Here is a 19902-nt window from a genome sequence, read left to right as displayed (position 1 = left end):
ATCTAGCTATACATTCAAAACTTTGATGTGCAACCTCTTTGATGTTCATATGGTTGGGTGTTTACACACCTGGAATAAATCCATAAAACAGTGATTTTTATTCCATGACGAAGAATGAAATGGTAAAGGAAAGTGTACTGTTTTGTTTTTTTTCTTGCAAAATGTCAGTAACTTCATTATTGTATGCAGTATTGTTGTAGCTGTGTTGATCCCAGGATATGAGAGAGACAAGGTGGGTGAGGCAATACCTTTTATTGGACCAACGTCTGTTGGTGAGAGAGACAAGTTTTTGAGCTCACCATAGAGCTCTTCTTCAGATCTGGAAAACTTAGGGCTTGTCTACACTTACATTTTATAGCGCTCTAACTTGCTGTCTCGGGGGTGTTAAAAAGCACCTCCCTGAGCGCAGCAAGGTTGAGCACTTTAAAGTGCTAATGTGGACAGGCTCCAAGCGCTGGGAGCCACGCTCCGAGCTATTTCTCTCGTGGAGGTGGATTAACAGGAGTGCTGGGAGACTGTCTCCCAGCGCTCACGCGTGACCACACTCACACTTCAAAGTGTGGCAACCCGCGGCAACACTTTGAAGTTTCTAATGTAGACATAACCTTAGGGCTAGTCTACACTGGCATCACTAAAGCACTGCTACGGCGGCGCTTTAACATACCTCTTGTGTGGTCGTGGCACAGCACAAGAAAAAAAACCCCACCTCAACGAGGGGTGCAGCTCCGAGCGCTGGGGGGGCACGGTTTACGCTGACGCACTACAGCTCTGCAGCTTGCTGTGCTCAGGGGTATTTTTTCACACCCCTGAATGAGAAGGTTGCAGCACTGTTAATTGCCAGTGTAGACAAGCCCTTAGTGATCCAGCTAAATACTATATAGAACAGATTGTTTAGCGTAGGTAGTTAACAGGCCACTTCACCTTGAATGGTCCCTTGAAATGTGTTAACACCCCTCCAGTCATTAGGAGGAAAGGTGTGACTTGTTCTGTGGGGAGCTTGCTTCTGATGAGGTTGGGGGATTGTTTGAAGGCCAGAATCAGTAAAGATTTTTCAGTATGAGGTCCTATATCAGCCTGGGGATGGGGTGCAGGGACACATGGGGAGGAGGGGTGGCTGATTGGGGGTGCAAGGACACAAGAGGACGGGCAATGTGCCTGATTGAATGAGAGAAACTAGGGGTCAGCCAGCATCTGTATGGTGAAGACTCCCTAACAATCTCTCCCCGCCCAAAAAACACCTGTTCCATACTTCTCCCACCCAACAGCCCTTTCGATTTGACACTCAGGCTCCTTCCCAGCAATCACTTCCCCCTCCCTCAGCTCTTCTGATGCCCCAAGTTTGGCTTCTCCTGCTCTCTTCAGTGAAGCTGAAACAAATAACTTGTTAGGGAAGTATTTTGTAATTTCAGCAACATTTTTCCTGCATTCCTGGAGTTGTATTTTAGTCTTTGGCTAAAAGATGCCTCAAATGAGCGCTGCACCTGTTTGTCAAATTTCAGGTTCCCATCATTAAAGCCTACATTTCTGCTCATCTTTACTATATTTGCAGTATTGACTGTGACAGAGCTGCACACTTGAATTTTTGTTCACAGTTTGTTATAGCTTTTACTGCTGTTACTTTAAGTATTCTGCTGTATAGTCATTTGCCGATGCATTGTTTGTTTCTGTGAGACAGACAACCCCTTCATCTGTTGTCACACAAGCACATGTTACTGCATTATTGTGTATATTGCTCCATCCATCAAGACTAGCATAGTAAGACACGGACAGCAGTCCATAAAAATGGGGCAAATAGAAATTTACTAATCAGTTGGTCCAGATTGTTCAGACATTTGCACATCATCTTCAGTCATTGCCTTCTGATGAGTATTTTTCATAATGTTGTTTCATTCTGACGACAAGGCCTTCCATCGGTTTGTTGCACTGTTTATGCTTGGTGCATGTTCCTTACTTTACACAGAGGTACAGGAATTTCTTGAAAATATTCCTAGGTAGGGTTGTTTTTACACTCAGGTGTTGAAATCAACACTGTAGAAGCTTCACTCTCAAGAATGTTGTCCCTTCTTCCCGCAGGGTCCTATTTTGACATTATGTTGCTCCTTTCTAGTTCCACACTTTGCTGCTTCTCCCTTATTATGTAACTCCCCCGCCCCATTCCCAGCCCCAGAAAAACAAAATAACAATCCAAGACTTCTCATGTAACCTGCATGCCTTTTGCACTGCAGTATCTTTTGCTTAGAGACAGAGAGGGAGGCAGTTGAGAAATTAATTTCTGTTTGTATCTCTGTCCATGTGCACATGCAGGGAGACAGAGCAAGGCCATTTGCGTGAAGTACCCGGAATCATCCAGAAGCAAGGGCTGGTAGTTACTGGGCAGATCACTGTTCTTTTTCCCATGAGCTGGAGAGAAAGTTTCAATGGTTAGTGGAATCACAAATATTCATAATTGGAGAACTGAGCCAATCAGAGCTCAGGTAAAGTGAAGCTATAAAATAGGAGTATGAGACCACCCAGGTGTGCTCAGTGGATGAATCTGATGAGATGATATATGGTGTTTTCTGGAGTCAGAAACCAGGTTCCAACGCCTGCGATGACTTTACCAGTCTCTTGTTCCCAGTAGCACGGTCCTAGGTCTCCCACAAGATCAAGCGCTTAATACAATGCACTACCTATTGTGCCATATTTATAAAGCTTGATCTCAAAAGTTAGATGTTTTTCCCCTGATTCGTTCTTTATATAGAAAAGCAGCCTTAAACTCAGTTCTTTATAGAGACTCTCATGGATTCAGCGTATTTTTTTTATTGTTAAAGAGATTATACATTTAGGCCTTAATATATTTTGTATTAAATTCAGATTTCATTTTAAACAGGTTCATTTTTTAAAAGAGAAACTTGTAATTTAAATAAAAAATCCTATTTAAAATCCATTTTTGGAGTGTGGGTTTTTTAACATTGATTTTTATCCACCCTGTGAGTGAGCATTCCACAAACAGGGCACTTTTAAGGGCTTAATCTACCCATTTGGCACAATGCAAAGTCATGAATCTAGTCAAGGCAAGGGCAAAATAACGTTTTTGGGTTTCTTACAGAAAGATCTTAATTTGGGCCTAAAAGTTCAGACTCTAAAAATCCAAGCAACAGCTGTTTTCTGCTTCCTATCTCTACCATGCTGCTGTAGAGTTTCATCTCACTCAGGCATAATATTTCTCAAAGCTGCCTTGCTTCTTAACCCTTTGCCAATAAAGAGAAATCCTTTTTGGGACCTAAACCTTGTATTAAATGCGCAGACTAAGCATCCCTTGTCAGAAATGCCCTTATTTTTTGTCTTTAGCACACACAGATACTTTGCTGAAATGGAAAGGAGCTAAAGATGGGTAGATACTGTGTAACTTCATAGTTTGGAGTGTTTGATCTGTAGTCAGTGCATGTTCTCTCATGGCTTATTGCTTTGGTTCCATGGCTTGTGAGGCATGGCATGGTGTAGTGTAGATCTGCAGAGACGATTTTTGGAGAACATAAGTTGATTATTGGTAGCTGGACTTTTCTTTATTTATCCCCTCTTTTACCTTCAAGCAGTGAAACATTCTTCTGTTGCAGTTCACAATGCTTTTAAGCAACACCACAGAATTTAAGAAACTGGCTAGTTTCTTTGCTTCTGAGAACACCCTAGGTAACCTCAATTAAGCTGAGCTGTTTATTATAAATTACACTTTGCTGCTACCTGCATTAGCCAGAGTTCCCACTACATATGCCCATTTCAGATTTATACCACAGGGTCTCTTTGGTAGTTCTTCTATGAAATTTATCCTTGAAAATGAGGCTTTTATTTGGAATTTTCTTAGTAGTTTTTCCCCTCCTCTCATGTTCCTCTCATTTGCATGGACTAAAATGTAATTCTGTTTACTCATTTCTTCAAGCATCGTTGACCAAGCTAAAATAAGCAGTTTGAATTTCTTACTATGTCGGAATACTGCAGCAGGTACACAAGGGACTCATTAATTAACAATAATTGATGGACCAATTGTGTACTGCTCAGTTTTGCAAATTTAAAGTAGGTAAACATAAAAAGCAATATTGTGCATTGAATTTTGTAAAAGTAATGTTGTCAACAGGAAACCTCTTTCAGTACTGTGTTAAATTCTTGCTGAAAAGTGATGGGAGAACACTGTTCCAGCCAGTTAAATTATCTAACTGAAAATTAGTGAGATTCTGCTCTGTTTTATGTGACACAGGCATCTTTTAAAACCGCCTTCCCCAACAGCACACTGTGGATAATCAGTGGCAATCTATTGCTTAATTTGGATATTAGTAGATTACTAATTTAATTGTCATCTATATGTGAAACATTTCAAGTATAAAGATATAATTAGGCAGGCCAAAAAAAAGTGAAGAGTAACTAGCAAAATACACACAAACTAACAGCAAAAAATTAAGTACAGCAGAAGCAGGAAGCCTGCCAAACAGTCAGTGGGATTACTGGACAATTGAGGTGCTAAAAAGCACTCAAAGAGACACGGCTGTTGCAGAGAAGCTAAATGAATTCCGTGCAGTGGTCTTCACTGCATTGGCTCAGATGTGGGAATCACCCTCAGATCCTTTCTCTTTTAGGTGACGGATCTGAGGAACTGTCTCAGATTGAGATGTTAGTAAAGGAGGTTTTCACAAAGATTGATAAATTAAACAGTAATAAGTCATCTGGACCAGATGGTGTTCTGAAGGAACTCAGATATGAAATTGCAGAACTACTAACTGTGATAGGTAACCTATCACTTAAATTAGACTCTGTACCAGGTGACTGTAGAGTACCTAATGTAATACCGACTTTTAAAAAAGGCCCCAGAGGCAATCCTGACTATTACAGGCTAACTTAAGCACCAGGCAAAATGGTTGAAACTGTAATAAAGAACAACACTGTCACCAACATAGATGAACACAACATGTTGGGGAAGAGTCAAAAGGGCTTTTTAAAAGGGAAATCATGCCTCACCAATCTAGTAGAATTCTTTGAGGGGAGTCAACAAGCATGTGGATAAGGGTGATCCAGTTGGTATAGTGTACTTGAACTTTCAGAAAGTCTTTCACAAGGTCCCTCATCAAATGCTCTTAAGCAAAGTAAGCATACATGAAATAAGAGGATAGGGTCCTCTCATGGATCAATAACTAGTTAAAAGGTGGGAATAAAGGGTAGGAATAAATGGGGGGAGGGATAGCTCAGTGGTTTGAGCATTGGCCTGCTAAACCCAGGGTTGTGAGTTCAATCCTTGAGGGGGCCATTTAGGGACATGGGGCAAAGATTGGGGGTTGGACTAGATGACCTCCTGAGGTCCCTTCCAACCCTGATATTCTATGATTCTAGGTTCAATTTTCAGAATAGAAAATGACAAATAGTTGGGGTCTCCCAAGTATCCGTAATGGGACCAGTACTATTCAACATATTTATAAATGATCTAGAAAAGGGGGTAATCATTGCAAAGTTTGCAGCCAATACAGTACAGTAAATCCTCACTTATTGTTGTCCCGGTTAAAGTTGTTTTGTTATGTCGCTGATCTATTAGAAGACATGCTCATTTAAAGTTGTGCAATGCTCTCTTATAACGTTGTTTGGCAGCCACCTGTTTTGTCCACTGCTTGCAGGAAGAGCAGCCCGTTGGAGCTAGTTGGTGGGGGCTTGGAACCAGGGTGGGCTGGCAGCCCCCTATCAGCTACCCTAAATTCCCTGTGTGGCAGCCACCCAGCAGGCTATCAAGTGCCGGGCAGTTCAGGTGTCTTCCCCGCCCACCGGATGCTGCTCCTGCCCTCTGCCTTGAAGTGGCTCCTGGGAGCCTCGTGCTTACTGTGCAGCGGGTGGGGGGGAAAGAGGGGTGCTGTTGTCAGGGTGTTCCCCCTCCCCCCGCTCCCGTACCCCATCTCCACAGAGTTTGTGGCGGGGATGGACACAACATGACAGGGCTCAGGATGGAGGGAGCTTGCTGGCAGCAGCTGCTGTCTCAACTTGCTGATATACTTTAAAAGGCAGTGTACTTAAGAGTGGGGTCAGCATACTTGAAGGGGCAATGCGCCTGTCTGTGTCTCTCTCTCACACTCAAGCACCACCCGGCACTTTGGAAAGTGGAGGGAGTGGTGTGCTCCAGTGGGGTAGCGTGGGTTCATCATCATGTTCAGTTTCCGCAGGGAATGTTTGCAGCCACTGCCATGCGTCTATTATGTCTTCTCCCTGCATTCGTGTTGCCTTGCAGGGTGTGAGGCTACATTAACAACAACATGTTAACCCTTGAGGGCTCAGTTGAGTGTTAGTTCACCATTTAGCGGCAAGGCATTCCCTGGGAAATATTCCACCCTCTGACTCCACCACCTCAACCAATCACAATCATCATTTCTGTGTACAGTATTAAATTGTTTAAAACTTCTACTCTGTGTGTGTGTGTGTGTGTGTGTGTGTCTATACATGTCTTTTTTCTGGGGGAAAAAATTTCCCTGGAACCTAGCCCCCCCATTTACATTAATTCTTATAGGGAAATGGGATTTGCTTAACTTCATTTTGCTTAAAGTAGCATTTTTCAGGAACATAACTAAAATGTTAAGCGAGGAGTTACTGTATTACTCAAGCTAAATCCAAAGCAGACTGCAAAAAGTTACAAAGGGGATCTCACAAACTGGTGACTGGGCAACAAAATAGCAGATGAAATTGAGTGTTGATGAGTGCAAAGTAATGCACACTGGAAAACATAATCCCAATTATACATACAAAATGATGGGGTCTAAATTAGCTGTTACCATTCAAGAAAGACATCTTTGAGTCATCGTGGCTAGTTCTCTGAAAACATCTGCTCGATGTGCAGCAGCAATCAAGAAATCTAGCAGTGTTGGGAATCATTAGGAAAGGGATAGATAATAAGACAGAAACTATTACAGTGCCACGATATAAATCCATGGTATGTCCATACCGTGAATACTGTATACAATTCTGATCATCTCATCTGAAAAAAACATATTAGAACTGGAAAAAATACAAAGAGAGAGCAAAAATAATTAGCACGTGGAACTGCTTCCATATGAGAAGAGATTAAAATGACTGGGACTGGTCAACATAGAAAAGTGACAACTAAGGGTGGGGATATGGCAGAAGTTTATAAAATCATGAATATTGTGGAGAAAGTGAATAGGGAAGTGTTATTTACGCCTTCATACACCAAAAGAACGAGGGGGGTTACCCAATGAAATTAATGGGCAGCAGGTTTAAAACAAACAAAGTATTCACACAATGCACAACCTGTGTAACTTGTTGATAGGGGATGTTATGAAGGCCACAAGTATAACTGGGTTCAAAAAAGAACTAGATAAGTTAATGGAGGATAGGTCCATCAATGGCTACTAAACAAAAGGATCAGGGATGCAACCCCATGCTCTGGATGTCCTTAAACCTCTGACTGCGAGAAGCTGGAACTGGACAATGGGGTTGGATCACTCTATAATTGCCATGTTTTATTCATTCTCTCTCAAACATCTGGCACAGGCCTCTGTCAGAAGACCGGATACTGGGCTAGATGGACCATTAGTTTGACCCAGGATGACTGTTCTTAGGTGACTAAAATAGACTGTAATAGCTCCACTGAAATAAATATTTCTACGTTCACTATCTTTTTTGGTATATATGTTAATATAGTGAATCCTGTTGGCCACAATAGCCCCCATACACACACCTACAAATCTTTTTGATCATTATAATAGGTTGTAGCTTAAGAGAAGGCAAAAATATTCAGTAAAAGCAGCAAATAGTCCTGTGGCACCTTATAGACTAACAGACGTATTGGAGCATAAGCTTTCGTGGGTTAGACGTGCATCTGACGAAGTGGGTATTCACCTATGAAAGCTTATGCTCCAGTACATCTGTTAGTCTGTAAGGTGCCACAGGACTCTTTGCCGCTTTTACAGATCCAGACTAACATGGCTACTGCTCTGATACTTGAAAAATATTCAGTTCACTTGTGTACATCTGTAGCTCTAACACAAAACATTGTCAAGTAAACTAACGTTTTTAGCTAGTTCTTTTTAAATATTAGTATTTCACATTTGGAAAAATTGCTAATCTGAAAGCCGCTTTCTTTCCGAGTTGCATTAGAAGGTTTATTTCAATGCAATTTACGTTGGGAGAGGGGGGTTGCTGGAAATGCCTTATGCAGGTCATGGGCTGCTAAAGTGAGTCAGTATGGAGGAGGTTTAACCCTATATAGAGCATTAGAACCAACGGGGGACCTCTATAATACAAGGTCTTTGCTGAAGTACAGACTTTTTTATATTCCAGAATTCTAAAGTATTGTTTGCAGTATAATGTCAATACAGTTCCCTGTTTTTCTGACAAACTAGCATTACACTAGTGCTTGGGCAGGACAGATGGCTTTCAAGAAAACTTTCAAAGTTCTCCTAGTTTTGGGTCACAGATTGATATCTAATAGTTTGTCTCCTTCCTAAGCTTTACGGGGACTTCCTATTGCAGTTTCTGATTTTTTTTTTTTTTTTTTTCAAAAAAGAAAAAAGGTTTTTAGTATTTTATCTAAATATAAATTGGGCTTTTTTGTGATGTATTACTTATGATTGGGCAGATGGGGGCTATTTACCTTGGTTTCAGAATGGCTGTATTTTATACTCTAAGGAACTCAATGATTGCTTCACAAAATGGGGAATTCTTCCCATTATCATTTGGTTAAATATAACAAGGCTGAAAGTATAAAGAAGGAAATGAATCTTGTTTGTCATTTTAAACCTACTTAGAATGGCCAAGATATTTCTGATATATTGGTGAGAAAGTGACTGTCAATGCACTGCTTATTTATAATCTTTTGTATCAGATCAGCTATTGAATTCACCTTCTATGTTTGTTTGTACAGACTTAATATGGAAAAACTAATTTTTTTTTTCTTTTTAGCCTTCTCTTCAGTCTTCAAGCCCAGGTAAAAAATTTAATATTATGTTTGAGAGGGAGGGGAACACTTCAGTAAAATGCCAGTCATTACCTTCTATTTTTTTAATATTATTGCTATTGGAATTAACAGTTCAAAGTTGAAATTAAAGGCATTGCATATTCCCAGTTACTACCGGTTTATCACTGTTGTATGGTTCTAATTAGGTTTGTTAATTGAATAGTTAAATCATTTTTAAATCTTAAAAATAACATACACCTTTGAAAGTGTCTTTCCTATGCATCTTATGTTGTTTTACCTAAACCATTAGACTGTGAAGATGACAGCTTCCAATTTGATTTTTAATCATTGTTACATTTTGGCATACTTTAATTATTTGTAGTGATTGTAATTAGTTCTAGTTATTTGAATATCTCTTATTTTTCCTTTAAAAGACACACACAGGAATATGTATACTAACTGTATTTTTCATTTCCATACAGCACAAAACCACTACACAATTTGACATAATTGGCAGCCTTTGCTTAGTAGATGACCAGTACTGAAAGTGCAGAAATTTATGTGGGTCAAGATTAAGGTCAATTTACAGAGCATTGTAGTTTGCATAGCAGCTACTTGTACTATGTCTAGTACTTGACTAGTGACAGTTATATTTGTCCCATGTTTTCCCATGCATGAAATTCACTCTCATTAACAGGAAAAACAATAGCTTTTTTCACTGATCCTGCACTCTATGGACTGTAATCAATAGGAACATATTTGCTTATATGGGTTACTGAAAAACAGGAATTTCCATTACGTCTCTTTTTAAAAACTGGTTGGTGTCTGATGTTCTGATATGATTAACTCATTTATGCTGAACTTTTTAGTGTGCAGTGCAGTAATAAATACTGAGTTTTTGCTTTTTCACACCTTGCTACTACAGTAACCAGTGTTAATTATATAACGCTTTGTCCAAAATGATTGACCTTGTCAAGATTAACATCCTAGTGATTGAAATGCAAGCCTTCCAACATGAGCAGCTTCACTTTTTGTTGGACTACCTTGTCTTGAACAGTTATACCACTTAACTATGCTTTAGCAATAAAAGCAGTACAAATCCTTAATGTAGATACAGTTATATCGGTATAAGGCCTTTTATACTTCTATAACTTTATCCACGCTAGGGGCTGTACTGGTATAGCTGTTTCAGCAAAAAATCACACCTACATATACTGGAGTTCTGTGAGAAACTGGAGTTTCTTTTAGAATTAGTGTCAGTGGATATTTTTGCTACTTCAGGTAATTAATATGTTGCTTTTGGTTATGAAATCATCTGTTCAGCAAATAGATGTTTTCTTCACATTATGGTGAGATCATTTCAGATGAAAGCGAGACTTGACTCTGGTGCAAGTCTTACAAAAGATCAGGTTTTGGCATTGGAAGCTACTGCATCAGCAAAAGCAATCAAATCCTTAATTTTTAAGATTTTACAGAGCATCATTTTCAGTAGTGTTCTTTCGTGTAGTGAAAATACCAAACCAAATAATTCAGTAGATTATGTAATTTTACAGCAGCATGCATGACTACCTGGAATCATCAGGTATTATTTTAATAAACATTTCCAACTTTTTATAAGTGATATTTTCATGTAAATTCATGTTTTGAACAGTTTTTTTTTTTCTTGGAGAGCTCATCTTTCTGTGATGGAAATTGTCACCTGCAGTAATTTCATAACCTGAAGACATTTACTAAGCTTCCCATTGCAAACTAGATGCTAACTTTCACTGTTAATATCCCTGGACTACAGCATATTTGAAAATTTAAATCTTGTTAAAACTCATTTAATGATGATACTTGATGCACTTTATATTTTAAAATGGATTTATAAACATTAATCCTGATAACACCATTGTGAGCTACATATTATCACTTTTTACAGATTTGGAAACTGAAACACAGATGAAGTTACTTGCCCAAGGCAAGTAGTTAAAAGTGCTGGGATTGTAAATCAGTAGTTCGTTGGTTTCAGCATTGTGCTCAGTCTGTTAGCAGTCAGCCTTTCATTTATTTTTTTACTTGTTACTGCTAGTTGTTACTATATCTAGACTTTTTTTTTTTCTTTTTTAACAAAGAATCATGCAAAAGGGGGAAAAAACAAAAAATAGGTAGAAAATTGCCTGAATGTTAAGGTCTTGACCTAATGCGCAAAGTCTTAAAACTTCCTTCTAATCTGTAATTATGAATAACAGTATTCCATTCATGTCCTTTCAGTTTTAAGAATGGTACCTTCCAAGAAGCCAAAAAAATTCCCTTCATATACATCCTGGTCAATATTTCTAGTAATTTACCCAATGTAGAACTCTGGTGCAGGCTGTTGAATCAGGCTGTTGCGGGAGGGGAGGGCTAGCTCAGTGGTTTGAGCTTTGGCCTGCTAAACCCAGGGTTGTGAGTTCAATCCTTGAGGGGGCCATTTAGGGATCTGGGGTAAAAATTGGGGATTAGTCCTGCTTTGAGCAGGGGGTTGGACTAGATGACCTCCTGAGGTCCCTTCCAACCCAGATATTCTATGATTCAGCCTTTGAATACTCCAATCCCTAAATTATCAGTTGTATAGAGATTAAGCTGAGGGCTGCATGGAGCAACAGCTGATGTCATGCAACTGTGAAAACTGAATAGTCAAACCCTCACCTCTGATTCTTTCTATAGCTTTTGACCATCTAAACAGAATATGAACCTCTCCTTTGAATAAATAGGATAGTTGAATTCTTCAGAACTTTAGACTTTGCAAACATCTTTCGTGTCTAGATTTTATTTTAGTTTTTGGTTTGGGTATTGGTGACATTTTTATTAATACCAAGTAGGGCTGTTGATTAATTGCAGCTAACTCACTTGATTAACTCAAAAAATTAATTGTGATTAATTGCAGTTTTGATTGCACTGTTAAATAATAGAATACCAATTGAAATTTAATAAATATTTTTGGATTTTTTTCTACATTTCCAAATATATTGATTTCAGTTACACCACAGAGTTCAAAGTGTACAGTGCTCACTTTATATTATTTTTTATTACAAATATTTGCACTGTAAAAATGATAAAATAAATAGTATTTTTCAGTTCACCTCATACAAGTACTGTAATGTAATCTCTTTATTGTGAAAGTGCAATTTACAAATGTAGATTTTTTTTTTGTTCGTTACATAACTGAACTCAAAAACAAAACATGGTAAAACTTTAGAGCCTACAAGTACACTTGGTCCTACTTGTTGTTCAGCCAATTGCTAAGACAAACAATTTTGTTTACATTTACGGGAGATACTGCTGCCTACTTCTCAATTACAGTGTCACCATAAAGTGAGAACAGACGTTCACATGGGATTTTTGTAGCTAGCATTGCAAGGTGTTTATGTGCCAGATATGCTAAACATTCATATGTCCCTTCATACTTCAACCACCATTCCAGAGGACATGCTTGTATGCTGATGATGCTTGTTTAAAAAAATGTGTTAATTAAATTTGTGCTGAACTCCTTGGAGGGGAGAACTGTATGGCTCACGCTCTGATTTAACCCACATTCTGCCGTATATTTCATGCTATAGTAGTCTCGGATGATGACTCGGCACATGTTCTTCCTTTTAAGAACACTTTCGCAACAGATTTGATAAAAAGCAAAGAAGGTACCAATGTGAGATTTCTAAACATAGCTACAGCACTCGACCCATGGTTTAAGAATCTGAAGTACCTTCCAAAATCTGAGAGGGACGAGGTGTGTAGCATGCTTTCAGAAGTCTTAAAAGAACAACACTCCAATGCGGAAACTACAGAACCCGAACCACCAAAAAAGAAAATCAACCTTCTGCTGTTGGCATTTGACTCAGATGATGAAAATGAACATGCATCGGTCCGCACTGCTTTGGACTGTAATTGAGTAGAATCCGTCATCAGTATGGACGCATGTCCTCTGGAATGGTGGTTGAAGCATGAAGGGACATATGAATCTTTAGCGCATCTGGCATGTAAATATATTGCAAAGCCGGCTACAACTGCACCATGCAAATGCCTGTTCTCACTTTCAGGTGACATTCTGAACAAGAAGCAGGCAGCATTATCTCCTGCAAATGTAAACAAACTTGTTTGAGCGATTGGCTGAACAAGAAATAGGATTGAGTAGACTTGTAGGCTCTAAAAATTTACATGGTTTTATTTTTTTGTACATAATTCTATATTTGTAAGTTCAACTTTCATGATAGAGATTGTACTATAGTACTTGTATTAGCTGAATTGAAAAACACTATTTTATTTTTTGCAGTGCAAATATTTGTAATCAAAAATAAATATAAAGTGAGCACTGTACACTTTGTATTCTGTGTTGTAATTGAAATCAATATATTTGAAAATGTAGAAAAATCCAAAAATATTTAAATAAATGGTATTCTATTACTGTTTAACAGTGCGATTAATCGCGATTAATTTTTTTTAATCGCTTGACAGCCCTAATACCAAGCTAACTCCTTAAACCCATGATGTGATTGATCAACTTCTTTTCAAATTTTTTATACTAGGAGGTTCAGCAACATCTGATGACCATGAATTTGACCCGTCTGCTGATATGCTGGTTCATGATTTTGATGATGAACGGACATTAGAAGAGGAGGAAATGATGGAAGGAGAAACAAACTTCAATTCTGAAATAGAGGATCTTACAAGGGTAAATGGCACTTATGGGTTATAAAACAAAAATACCATTTTATGCAAGATGGTTACATTTTGTTGGATTTTGATCACAAATACATTGGCGAACAAATAAATCCTAGGAATGGTGACCTGTTGAGGTACTTTTTCAGTTCTCAAAATCTGTAGCAAAGAAGCTATGTACATAATAGACTGTAATGCTTGTTGAGGTATAGTTTTTTTGTTTATACCTATTGGTGTAGATGTCAAATTTTAGACTTATCGTAAACAAAGTGTGCTCCAGCTAAATGTTTGTTTTACATAAATTGATTATTCCCTGTTTATTTGATTAGTACATGTTAGTTTCAAATTTCTATAAATAAACTCCTTCATCCCATAAATTTTTTTAATTTGACATTTTAAATTCTTTGTACAAACATTCATCCTCATACCACTCCTGTGATGAAGTAAGTAGTATTTTCCCCATTCTGTAGGTGGGGAAACTGAGACAGGGATTAAGTAATTTGCCCAAGGCCACGTAATGAGTTCTCAGCAGAGCTGAGATTAGAACGCCAATTAATGATGACTATGCATACATCTTAAAATGTGTACTGAAAATAATTGCATTCTAAGAATTATTTTTTTTATCTTGGGCTCTTGCTGGCATTTAAATACTGCTTTAAGTGATCTCTTAGGGGATATGAGCTTGGCAGAATTTTGACTTGAATTGCAACTGGTTAGTCAGTCAGGAACAATACTTTGTGGTTTAAGCATGTTTATAATGAATTCTAAACTAGTTTAAATGCAGTCTGTGATTTCATGGGTTGAAAGGCTTTCAGCACATGTAATTATCTTCAAATTTATATCTAAAGTACAATTTTCTTCAACTACAGTAAATCAGTACCAGTTCAACTTTAAAAAGCTATTTAGCCTGTTTAATCTTCAGTAACAATAATGAATTGTCACTTACATTTGTAATTGCAGGTTTGATATTAAAGATGAAAATGAAGTTAAGTAAATCAGTTTATTACAAATTTGGAGACACTTTGTCTAGAAAGGGTGAATTCTGGGAAATAGGATTCCTCAAGTGTGTAGAGAGAGCTTTCAATACAATTGCTTTCCTTCCTTATATTTTATATAACATTTTTAAAGGGTCAGCTTGGTGGTATAGTTGTGTACTGCCTGGTGATGCCATGGCAGTGATCAAAGGTCAGGACCAGAGTTTGTTCCTTGGCAGGAGTTGGAAACTCTGGTGGGTCTCCAGGTTTTGACTTTCTGCTGAGCAAGAAAATGAGCAGTGGTGCTGTTTAGATCTAGAGGGAGCCATGTGCTACCCCTCTGTAGAGGAAGGATGTTATAAATTGGCCCTGTACTCCACTGTACAGTTATCAGCCTGTTGTGAATGGATCCTTCTTGGGTCCAAGCCAACTAGGTCAGGGCAGAATTTAGTCACTGGTTCTAGCTCTGGAACACTCTTTCTAGGCTCAGATCTCATCTGATACTCTTCCTTGAGATGTGGAATGCCACCATCCAGCTCCTGTATATCCTGAAACCAGTGTCAGACCTCCCAAGTCACATGCTCCATGAGTTCCACCTAGGTAGTGGGCACTCTGGGCTTACTAGTTTAATCCCTTCAGAGACAGTGTAGTAGGAAAGAAAGGAACACAAGTTTAGCAAAGGAATTGCTTAACCAAAGTGACTTTACTTTTAAAGCATTCAAGAGTTATAGATCTTTGAAAATAACAAAGTCCAGAGACATGCCATCCCCTAGTCTGAGCTAACCCCTATTTATGAGTCCATGGTTTGTCAGCATCTGAGGCTGGGCAGTCCCTCTTGAAGTTCACATGTGGTGGTGATTGGCCCCCTATGGAGCTGATACCATCTGTGGTCTTAAATAGGGCCTCAGACTCTGTGCCATGTGCTCAAAATAAGAAGCTACAGATCTAACAGTCATGTTTCTGTTCTCCCTCCCACCCTACCTTTGTAGGCCCCATGTAGAAAAAAAACATTGTTTCATGGGGGTGGGCCAGTAGCTGAGAAATGAAGTGATGGCCCTAGATTGCAGTCTTGATGTATCTCAGTTATAGTCTCTTCGAGGTGTCATACACCTCTCCTGGGCAGGGTAGCGCTCTGGGGTACAATAACTGCCCTGGGGAAGGTTCAGACTTGTGCAGTTACAGTGCTTATATTTCTACAAATAGGACAACATAGAGATCATAATCTGATACCAGCTGACCCCCACCTTGTCACAAATGGTTGCTAGAACCCAAAGCTTTTTGGAGTGTAATGGGGTAAGGCAGGCTCAGAGAATCCACCAAAGTAAAGACAAGGTGGGTGAGTAATATCTTTCACTGGACTGCTGTTGGTGGGAGAGGCAAGCTTTCGAGCTATATAGAGTTCTTCAAAAGAAGAAGAATGAATATGTAAAAATTTTGCCACCTTACTCAACTGATCTGCTGCTTGTGTCCTGTCTACTGGCTTCATGATAAAATATGTTTTTACTTTTTTTTGCTTTTGGGAGTACTGCAGTGCGAAGGGATTGTCAGCTGGGTTCTTTGCTTCTTTGTTTATCAACAGAAGGGTTACTAACTTCCAATAACAGGGCCAACCAGATGCACTTGTGCATCACCATTTGAGGCAGTGAGGTTACATAGGTGTTAGAGGGTATAATTTGGCCAGCAGAACTTCTTACTAATGGTTCAGCAGACTGAAAGATCCAGTGCTGAATTTGCAGGGCTGACAGTTAATGTTTTGTATTAAACTGAAGATAACTGATGATTTAAAAAAAAATTGGGAGCCATATGTAGTCATCTTTCAGAGTAGAACCTCTTTTAAATATAAAGACCTAAAAATGGACAAATATTTTAAGGGTTACTTTTAACTGCACATTTGTAGACGATTTTTAGTAGTTTGATTTTTAAAAAGTAGTGCAACAATGTGCTCAGTAGTATTTACCTCTTGCACGTGATGAAGAGCTGAGGGGTATCTGTGTGAACTGTGACCTGCTAGTCAGTATTGTGCATAATTTGGGAATATGTATGCAAAATCAGGTTTAAATTCCTACACTGCTAGAAGTTGCAAGTCCTGCCATATGTTATTCAAGAAGTAATTTTCCACAGATTTGTAAGGTTTCCAATTTTTTCCCAATGACCAAATGTTCACGTTAGCTGAGATAGTCTTAACACGTGCATTCCTCACATATTTACCCATGCTAGGTTATGTATAAAATACATATCTTAAAAATGTGGAGAAGGTCTGTGTAATGTGAAATGTCTTTGTGGAAGTCAAAACTTTGCTTGGTGGATGTTATTCAGGAAGGTGAAATGCCAATTAATGAACTACTTAGCCTTTATGGCTATGATGGTACAGTCCCACTTCCAGAAGAGGAAGATGATGAAGATGACGAGGAAGAGGAAGAAGAGGAAGGAGAAGATGATGAAGATGTTGATAATGACGACAACAGTGGGTGTAGTGGAGAAAACAAAGTAAGTGACTGTATTAATTGGAAATATTTTCCCATTCAGTTGTCTAGTACCCTGTCCTGAAATTCAGAACTAGTTTGCATGCTCCTTCTAGTTTAGTCACTAATAGTACATAAAAGCCCTTCATGGATGTGCAAGATGCCAAACCAAAGCAGAACATAAAAACCAGCCATACTGGGTCAGACCAATGGTCCATCTACCCCAGTATCCTGTCTTCTGACAGTGGGCAATGTCAGGTGTTTCAGAAGGAATGAACAGAATGGGCAATCATTGAGTGATCCATCCCCTGTCATTCACTCCCAGCTTCTGACAGTCAGAGGCTAGGGACACCCAGAGCATAGAGTTGCATCCCTGACCCTCTTGGCTAATAGCCATAGTTGGATCTATCCTCCATGAACTTATCTAGTTCTTTTCTGAACTCCATTATAGTTTTGGCCTTCACAACATCCCTTGGCAATGAGTTTCACAGGTTGACTGTGCATTGTATGAAGAAGTACTTCCTTTTGTTTGTTTCAAGCCTACTGCCTATTAATTTCATTGGATGATCCCCAGTTCTTGTGTTATGTGAATGAGTAAATAACACTTTCTCTACTCTAGTCACAATTTTATACACCTTTATTATATCCCCTCTAGTCATCTCTTTTCCAAGTTGAAAAGTCCCAGTCTTTATCTTTTCTCCTACTGAAGCTGTTCCATGCCCTTAATCATTTTTGTTGCCCTTCTCTGTACCTGTTTCAATTCTGATGTCACCTTTTTGAGGTGGGATGACCAGAACTGCATATAGTATTCAGAGTATGGGCATAGCATGGATTTATATTTTCTGTCTTATCTGTTCCTTTCCTAATGGTTTCTAATGTTCTGTTAGCTTTTTTGACAGCCGCTGCACATTGGGCGGATGTTTTCAGAGAGCTATCCACAGTGAGTCCAAGATCTTTGAGTGGTGACAGCTAATTTTTAGACCCCATGATTTTGTATGTATAGTTCAGATTGTTTTCCAGTTTGCATTATTTTGCATTTAGCAACATTTTGAATTTATCTGATATTTTGTTGCCCAGTCACCTAGTTTTGTGAGATCCCTTTGTAACTCTTCACAGTCTGTTTTCAACTTAACTATCTAGAGTAATTTTGTATTGTCTGCAAATTTTGCCACCTCACTGTTTACCCCTTTTTCTGGTTCATTTATGAATATCTTGAAAATCATTGGTCCCAGGACAGATCCCTGGGGGATCCCACTATTTACCTCTCTCCATTCCGAAAATTGATCACTTATTCCTACCCTTTGTTTTCTGTCTTCTAACCAGTTACTGATCCATGAGAGGACCTTCCCGCTTATTCCAAGCACTTACTTTGCTTCAGAGCGTTCAGTGAGGGACCGTGTCAAAGGCTTTCTGAAAGTCCAAGTACATTATATCACCCGTATCCTCATGTCTGTTTGCCCCCCTCAAAGAATTCTAGTAGATTGGTGAGGCATGATTTACCTTGGCGAAAGCCATGTTGACTCTTCCCCCGCAAATCATGTTCATCTAGGTATCTGATCATTCTGTTCTTTACTATAGTTTCAACCAATTTGCCTGGTATTGAAGTTAGGCTTACCAGCCTGAAATTGCCAGGATTGCCTCAAGAGCCTTTTTTTAAAAAAACAGGTGTCGCATTAGCTATCCTCCAGTCGTCTAGTACAGAAGCTGAAACAGAAATAGTTTGCACTATGTTGGGAGGCAAATCTATTATGAATACTTGCAAGAATACTGTACTCTTAAACACTGCAGAATTGATTTCAAAAGGTCTCCAAATAGAAGTGTGGAAGAAGTAACAAATGGTACAGCCAATGGATCTTTGCGTAAGAGGTCCACATGGCACAAACCTGAGTTGGTTTTATCAGAGGGCTGAATTAGGTGTTACTCCCCTCATCCCTCTTGCTTTATATCCAGTTGTAGTTTAAGGATCAACTACTAATGAGCTTTGGCCCTTTTACACATGTTGAACCATAACTGTTGTCTGCCAAGTTTCTTGCAGCTTCATCTAATACCTAGTCGCTGTCAGATCCAGAATAAACTTGTCTAGATGGATCAGCAGTCTGACCCAGTCCAGCAATTTCTATTCTCCTATGAAAAGCACTTTTACTTGAACTTTGCTCACTTGTTCAGGAGTGAGCTCTAAACATCTACTCCATCCCATAAACCCTTGCTGTATTTCATCTTTATAGCATCCAGAATTGATGCTGAGATCAACTATAAATTGCATAGTGCAGCATTATATACAACAGGATCATAGTCTGCTTTAAAACATAGTGTCTGACTCATCTGAAAACAATCTATTTTATATATTTGAGCATATCACTATGGATATGATGATTTTATTGTTCAGGTGTGGTACTGAAACAAAAAGTCATCCCATGATGGTTGCAGATGGCCTGAATTTCTGAAATTAACCGTTTTAAATCACTCTTGACTGACATATTAAAGACTGACAGTGATTGTTTCTCTATAATTAATAGTTGAAAATAAATATGATCAAATATTTTATGAGAATATATCATTATAATCATGGCCTCTTTAAAATGCAGTCCTATGAACTCTTAAGATAAACGAGCATCTTTTATTTTAGAAGGCATTTTTCTGCTTGCAGTTCTCCAGACCCTGCCTTTAACTATAGTTGTAATTATTCTGTTTCTGATTTCTTCTATACTGTCATCATATAATTATAACTTGGTCATTGTTGGTGGCCTTTTAAAGCATATAATCTTACAGTATTACAGTTGTATGTAAAATCCTTTGTATGGTTAATACCAACAGGATCGAGGGAGGTTAGGAAGCTTAGTATGGATTGAAAAAGGAAATATTGTCCATAATA

General features: G+C 38.7%; 1 protein-coding gene across 11 annotated transcripts in view; it reads left to right on the top strand.

The window, feature by feature from the left end:
* The window catches only part of MIER1 (MIER1 transcriptional regulator), a 54762-nt gene that overhangs the window by 7517 nt on the left and 27343 nt on the right, over positions 1-19902 (top strand). For 4 of the 11 annotated variants that reach the window (XM_043552861.1, XM_043552859.1, XM_037906322.2 and 1 more), the window contains exons 2-4: positions 8923-8947; positions 13462-13607; positions 16885-17055. In XM_043552861.1, the coding sequence (XP_043408796.1) occupies positions 13509-13607; positions 16885-17055 (270 nt within the window). In that variant the 5' untranslated portion in view covers positions 8923-8947; positions 13462-13508. Of the gene's footprint in view, positions 1-2309; positions 2421-8922; positions 8948-10838; positions 10878-13461; positions 13608-16884; positions 17056-19902 lie in introns of those variants that run through there. The other 7 variants (XM_043552858.1, XM_037906319.2, XM_037906321.2 and 4 more) reach the window with 4 other exon arrangements.

The sequence above is a fragment of the Chelonia mydas genome, chromosome 8 (genome assembly GCF_015237465.2).
Source record: "Chelonia mydas isolate rCheMyd1 chromosome 8, rCheMyd1.pri.v2, whole genome shotgun sequence".
Lineage (NCBI taxonomy): Eukaryota > Metazoa > Chordata > Testudines > Cheloniidae > Chelonia > Chelonia mydas.
Note: the sequence above shows the minus strand (reverse complement) of the source record. Positions and strands in the feature narration are given on the sequence as shown.